Here is a 7,284-nt window from a genome sequence, read left to right as displayed (position 1 = left end):
TAGATCTCAGCCTCCTGGTAGCTAGGATTATAAGTGTGAGCCACTAGCATTTATCCATCCTATCATTTTAACAAACTATTTTTTATATTTGTGGACAAATAGCTCAAGGCACAAATATATCATAATCTGTATTACAGCTCCATATGAGAAGCCATACATTTTGGGTTTTGAGTTTTGGGTTTGTTGTTGTTGTTGTGTCTGTGTGTGTGAGAGAGTTCTGGGGTTAGAATTCAGGGCCTGGGCACTATCTCTGAGCTTTTTTGCTCAAAACCAGCACTTTATCACTTGAGTCACAGCTCTACTTCCAGCTTTTTGATGGTTAACTGGAGACGAGAGTCTCATGAACTTTCCTGCCCTTGCTGGCTCTGAGCTGCGATCCTCAGATCTCAGCTTCCTGATTAGGAGGCTAGAATTACAGGTATGAGCCACTGCACCCAGCTCATACTCTTGCCAAGAAAAGGGGCTTTGTTTTTTTTTTATTTAGCATATACAGCAAACAAACCCTAAACAAGGGTAGGCAGTCCCAACTTCCACCATCGTAAGGGTTAAAAAGGAGCAAGTTACAAATAGGCAGTTTTGATCCATGTTTAATGAAAAAGAACTTACATGAATAGAAATGGACATATAACAAAGAAACCAATTTGGATGAGAGACCAAAATGGTGGTGATAACTAGAACGAGGATATATATATATGTTTGTTCTGAATTTACTCTTATTAGATTCCTGATCCAACATCCTTAAATCCAATACAAAGTAATCTTCTAATTTCACTTCTGTTTGCACGGGAACTCACCAAATAATGTCAAACACTATACCCTTCCATTTTCCCCATATCCCAAATACACACAGGACAAAGCTTGAGATGTTCACCATGTGTTAACATGGAGTAAAGAAACTTCAGAGTTTTCTGTGTCTTTATTGCAACAGAAAGTCAGCACGGGAGAATGAAATTTTGGCTCAAGCATGATTTCTTGCTAATATTTTCATGAGAAAGCTTTTATAGTCTGCAACCATTTATTCTTAGGACAATCAATCATGGAAGGCTTACATGTGACTCTAGTGAACATAAATACATGCAGAGAAATAGCAACGGTTTATATTTGAGCAGACTTGAAATGTCAAAGGCATGAAGTTTATCCGTGCACAGATGTGCAGCTACAATGAGAATCTTACTGGTTTGTTTCATGGCTCATGATTCTTAGAGGGGGTCAGTCAATACTTTATTTTTATCATTCTCCACCCTAATGTATATTGTGATCACATGTTCCTAAAGAAGATTACATATATTCTAGACATTTGCTATGTGGGTAATAAAGAGAAACAATAGGTTTTACTGGCCATCCCTTTAAAATAAATTCTTTCAGCCAGTATATAGCAATCACCACTGTCTTACACTTACATCTAATCATTTCAAGTTAGGATGAGCCCTGCCTCTTCTGATACTGTATTCTAAGTTTTTCCAGTTGTTCCACACATTGTGACTGGGCCAACTTCAGTGTCCGGTTCTCCTCCGTCAGAGCCTCAAACTCCTGAACCAGTTGGGCAGCATCCACCTTCTCTCTTTCTGCCTGGTCCAGCTTGGCAATGAGCTCCTTTCTGAAAACGCAGGAAAAGGCACAGAATTCAACTCGAGTGAATCAGATGATCCCATAATAACACAATAGAAATGGAATATTTCATTTTGCTTTCTTTAAAAATGTTTTTACCCATTCCATGTTCTACCTACTCATGGCATGCTTTTATTTCTCCAACTTCACATGTGTTTAGGTCCCTTTACTTTCTTATTGCATTCCCTAAACACTAAACATACACAGAATATCCTGTAAGTCCCAAACAGGAGTACAGCAAGTACTTAAAAGTTGTAAATCATTTCAAAAACAAGAATACACAGTTTAAGATAGTGAATGAGTTATGTCATTATATTGTCTTGTAGGAAAAATAATTCGTTCACCTGTTACTGAATTACCTTCCTTTGATTCCTCTGAGTCAGATACATCTGAGCTCAGGGAAGTCCATTTGCACTTTAAAAAAATCTTCTCTTGGAGATATTATTTATTTATCTTGCCTGTACACAATCGCCCTTGTAGAATCTCCACATCCAACCCCAATACTTATCTGCATATAACCACACATCTTGCCTACATTAAGTCATCTCCAAAGCACTTCCAATGCTGCATACTAAGTATTTGCTATGTAAATAGCTGCTGTACTGTGTAGTTTAGAAAATGATCCAAAACTGAGAGCACACCCAACTGTAAGCTGGGCCCATGGTTGGTTGAACGCACGGATGCAGGCTCAGGGAGGGGAAGGACCTCTGTCATGCAGCTCTAGTTAACAAGGTGGTGCACTTACGCTGGGTGCCAAATGCTGTGTAGTATTAGGAAAGAAGACTGAGGGGACTTAAACTCAGTTCTCAGCAAGCTTTGTGAATGAGTCATTGATGCAGACTTCTATAAGCCTAACAAGGAGCAAACATAGTCCACGAACCTGATAACCCAAAGGACACCAGGTTATTCTAGGTGCAGAATGACCTAAATTAATTCTTTATTTCACATTTCTTTCTTCTTGATGAGGCAAAGCCCAGTGCTTAGATAAATAGTTTTCTGCATGAGTTTCTTTGCTTTATTCTTTGAAACCAGGGCTTGAACTCAAGGCTTCAGGGTTGCTAGGCAAGTGCTCTACCACTTGAGCCACGCTTCCTTCCACATTAACTTTTAGTTTTATTTATGCTTCAGATATGTTCTCTCATACTTTTGCTTGATCGGGCCATGGATCACAATCTTCCTACTTATGCCTCCTGTTTGGCAAGTATTATAAGGGTAAGGTACCACACTCAACTTATTTGTTGAAGGTGGCCAGCCTTCTACATGTGTTTCCTAAAGGAAAAGCTCTGTAATGCTGATGTTCACATTGGAAAATTATACTAGTTCCTAAGAAAAAATTCATTTAAGACTTCTGGATTTATTTAATATATATATTTAAAATCACACCAATGCATCAAATCCACAATTTCAAAATCTTATGCCATAGAGGATGTTAATTTTTATTATCTTTAAGTAGTTGTACAAATGAATTAACTAACATTCAATCTATAAGTCTATAAGTACATTGCATCTCAATCAATTGATATTATCCCTTTCATCATTATCCTCCAGTCTCCCCAGCAGAAAACACCAATTTTTAAAGAAAATGTCTATGCATAGCTAACTTAGTGAAAAGACCTGGATAAACAGTAGTGCAGACACAGCATGTTGTATGGAAGTTGTATTCAAAGCCCGGGGCATACTAATGCCAATTTCAGACCCAAGCCTCAGTCAGCTTGACTCCTCTGTTCCATCCTCAAAAGCCCTTGAGGTTCTGTGAGTGTATTCTCAGGGAATAGGGATAAAGACTTGTTTAAAGCACTAACAACCTAGCCTCTCTTGTAAGGCATGCAACTATTGTCTTCATTATAATTATTCATCACTACTGTTGACCTCATGTCTAAATACTTTTCTTCTTTTATCTCTTGATCTAATCAGATACTGACCTGATATTATTTAAGATAAAGAAAAGAACAAGCCAAGTGTCATTGGGTGATGCCTGTAATCTTAGCTACTCAGTAGGCTGAGATATGAGGATTGCGTTCCGAGCCAGCCTGGGCAGAAAAGTCCATGAGTCTCTTAGCTCCAATTAACCACCAGAAAACTAGAAGTGGTGCTGTGGCTCAAAGTAGTAGAATAGTAGCCTTCAGTAAATAAGCTAAGGTACAGTGCTCAGGCCCTAAGCTCAAGCCCATGACAGACCAAAAATAAAAGAAAGAAAAGCACTATAGTAGTATTCAGGAAGATGATCAGGGTTTCTAGGAGCAAGGGAGAATCCTAACTACAAACCCAATTGAACTATGCCAGTATGGGTTAGTACTGAATAGAAAAAGAGTATTCATTTTTTTAAAAAAAAAAACTTCAAAATTAAACCTAAACCATTTCCACACATATACATATTCACTTGTAAATAATTTTGGTCTTATATACACTATAAGGCATACATAAATATAGAAAAGAGGGAAGACCAGATTCTCAAACTAATAGTTAAAAGTCTGATGAGAAGTTAACTGTATTCTCAGAAATTTCTCATTAATTGCAAAACATGTAAAAGCATGGACAAGGTTGGGTGCAGTAGTTCATGTTTATAATCCCGGCTAGATGGAAAACAGACAAAGCGGATCACATTTTAAGAACAGCCTGGGAAAAAAAGAGAGACCAGTCCCAACTAATGAGCTGGAGCATGGTAGTATATGCCCTGTTATCTCAGGTACCCAGGAGCCTGGAGGAGGCCTTAGGCCAAAATCCCAGATCCTTCCTAACTAAAGCAAAGAAAGGGATGGAAGCATGGCTCAAGTGGTAAAGCACTGCTTAGCAAGTATAAGACTCTAAAGTCAAACCCTAGTACTAGCAAAGAAGAGAACCTAGAAAGTCTCTCTAACCTAGAGGGTGTCTCTACTGTTGCAACAGACAGACATTGTGTGCACTGTGAAGGACTTCTGTATGGTTTCTGCATAACCCACATCTAAGTCACAACCAACACCATGCTGTCAGAATTGAGAGAGGTTCTACATCTGCTGTCTTCAACAAATGTTAAGAAATGTTCCATACATAAAGAAACCAAAGAGACACGTAGGTACAATGTGTAATTCTGGACTGAAAAAAATATACCTTTGAAGGACGTTAGTAGAAAATGGATACAATCTGAATATGAACTATGATATAGACAATGGTAGAATTGGACCTAACTTCCTCAATTTTAATTTTTTTAACTTTCTTGATCTTAATGATAGAACATCCTTGTTCTTAGCAAACATTCACTAAAGCATTTAGGAAATGATATTAAATTATATTTTTAAAAAGCTTTTAGGGCACAGGTCATGATGGTGTGTGCATATTCATGTCTATACATGTATTTCCATCATCTATCTACATATGTGTGTTTGTGTGTGCCAAACAAAATAAACCCCAGCAGTTATTTTTGTTTGTTTGGTTTTTTGTTTGTTTGTTTTCTGTCTATCATGGGGCTTGAACTCTGGGCCTGGGCACTGTTCCTCAGCTCTTTAGCTCAAGGCTAGCACTCTACTACTTGAGCCACAATGCCACTTCTGATTTTTTGAGTGGTTTACTGGAGATAAGAGTCTCACAGCCTTTTCTGCCTGGGCTGGCTTTGAATCACGAGCCTCAGATCTCAGCCTCCTGAGTAACTAGCATTAAAGGCATGAGCTACTGGCACCCCAGCAGTTTTTTGAGGAAGAATGAAACACAAGTAGAGAAGTGTTAAGTAATTAATAAATTGTGGAAGGACCTATGAGATTATAATACTACCTCAGCAACTTTTCTATAAGTTTGAAACCATCAGAAAAAAGATATCAGAAAGAGGATGAAAAACTAAGTCAGAATAGTATTTTTAATGTTCCTATACTCAACAGATAGCTCTGTGCACCCACCATGGAGTCCACTGGAGAAAAACAGGCCTTGGAAAGAAAGTTGCCAATTGGGGACAGCTAAGGACAATCTGGGTCATGGATCAACAAACACATGATGCTCTTTGGGCCCTGTTTGTCCTTCGGTCTTCTGTAGTGTTTAGAATAAAATATTTTCCCCATAAATGCATTTTCCAAATGAAGAATGGAAGAAATTGGTACTTCAGAGAAAGCTTACATTTTTAAAAGGAGGAAATAAAACTCAAAATGCTCCATTAAATTAAACATGTTATGCAGCAAATAAGAAAAAGGTAGCTATCAAAGCCCATCCTGCTGATTAAATGGTTAGAGCTCTAGGCCCTGGAGCATAGTTTAAAGCAAAAAATGATAATCAAATATAATAGGCTGGGTCCTGATGGTCCACACAGGTGTTCTTAGTTACTCCAGAGGATGAGATCTGAGAATCATGGATCAAAGCAGCCTGGGAAGGAAACTCAGGAGACCCTTATTTCCAATTAACCACCAGAAAAACAGAAGTGGAGCTTGGTTGAAAGTGATAGAGTGTTAGCCTTGAGTGAAAGAGCTCAGAGCCAGTGCCCAGGCCCTGAGTTCAAGCCCCATGCCTATAAAAAAATAAACAAATAAACATAATGTCACAAAAACATTAATTTTGTAACTACAAAGAATGGTCCAGATTGTCTAATCATCCTGCATTAGAGAAAGTAACTAATAATTTCTTTTTTACTAGACTCATGAAGATGCAACCAATAGGTTTCTAAATTAGTTTCATGTTCTTGATAAGCAATTGTACAGATATTCAATAAAAACTGCCAAAATGTCTGTTGTCTCCTGTCTAGGACCTATTTATATAGACATATTTATGTTCATTCATTAGTGGTTTACAATTAAACTATGGCATATCAAGCTTCAGAAATATCTTGCAGAGATATGATATGAAGACCAAATCAATACTTGTAATTAGATAGGATGTGGTCTTATCTTTGATTTCCTGGTTATCATTGCTATTATTCCCTTCAATATCATATAATATGGGGAAGAGAACTACAATTACAGGAATCTTATGGTGAAGTTGAGAATCTGCAAAATTGCTTTCTGCATAATATACGCTGGTAATCCTAGCTACTCAGGAGGCTCAGATCTAAAGATTGCAGCTTGAAGCCAGCCCAGGCAAGAAAGTCTCTAAGACTCTTATGTCCAATTAACTACCAAAAAAAAAAAAAAATCAAGAAGAAGAAGCTGGAAGTAAAGCTGTACCTCGAGTGGTAGAATTTTACCCTTGAGCACAAAAGCTTAGGGACGTAGACCAAGCCCTAAGTTCAAGTCCCTAGACCTGAACACACACACACACACACACACACACACACACACACACACACACACACACACACACACACACACACACACACACACACACACACACACACACACACACACACACACACACACACACACACACCCTTGCATTTATTGTCTAACATTTCTACTTCTAGGTACAGGCCATAGGGAATTGAAAACATGTCCCCATAACTATTTTATAAGCACATTATTCAAAATGGGCCAAAAGTCAAACAACCCAAATGCCTATTGGCTGTTAAAAGGTTAAATCAAATGTGTATCTATGCAAAGGGACAATTTCAGTCAAAGGGAATGAAGTGCTGGTGCATGGTAAAATATGAATGAATCTTGAAAACATTACGCTAAGGGAGGAAGACAATCACAAAAGACTACCTAGATAAAATCAGGAGCAAATCCATACAGCCAGAAAATAGGCGGTTCGGTTCCTCAGTTCCCCACACACAGAAAAGGCTGGAAG

At 38.1% G+C, this 7,284-nt stretch overlaps 1 protein-coding gene across 1 annotated transcript in view; it reads right to left on the bottom strand.

Moving 5' to 3' along the window:
* Positions 1-677: 677 nt before the first annotated feature.
* Map3k7cl (MAP3K7 C-terminal like) overlaps positions 678-7,284 on the bottom strand; it is a 41,164-nt gene continuing 34,557 nt past the window's right edge. Inside the window, exon 5 of the mRNA XM_070028779.1 lies at positions 678-1,597. Within this exon, the coding sequence (XP_069884880.1) occupies positions 1,417-1,597 (181 nt within the window). The 3' untranslated portion in view covers positions 678-1,416. The remainder of the gene's footprint in view (positions 1,598-7,284) is intronic.

Source organism: Dipodomys merriami, unplaced genomic scaffold, assembly GCF_024711535.1.
Source record: "Dipodomys merriami isolate MVZ:Mamm:240054 unplaced genomic scaffold, mDipMer1.0.p SCAF_2, whole genome shotgun sequence".
NCBI lineage: Eukaryota > Metazoa > Chordata > Mammalia > Rodentia > Heteromyidae > Dipodomys > Dipodomys merriami.
The sequence above is the reverse complement of the archived record's forward strand: the minus strand, read 5'-3'. Positions and strand labels throughout refer to the sequence as shown.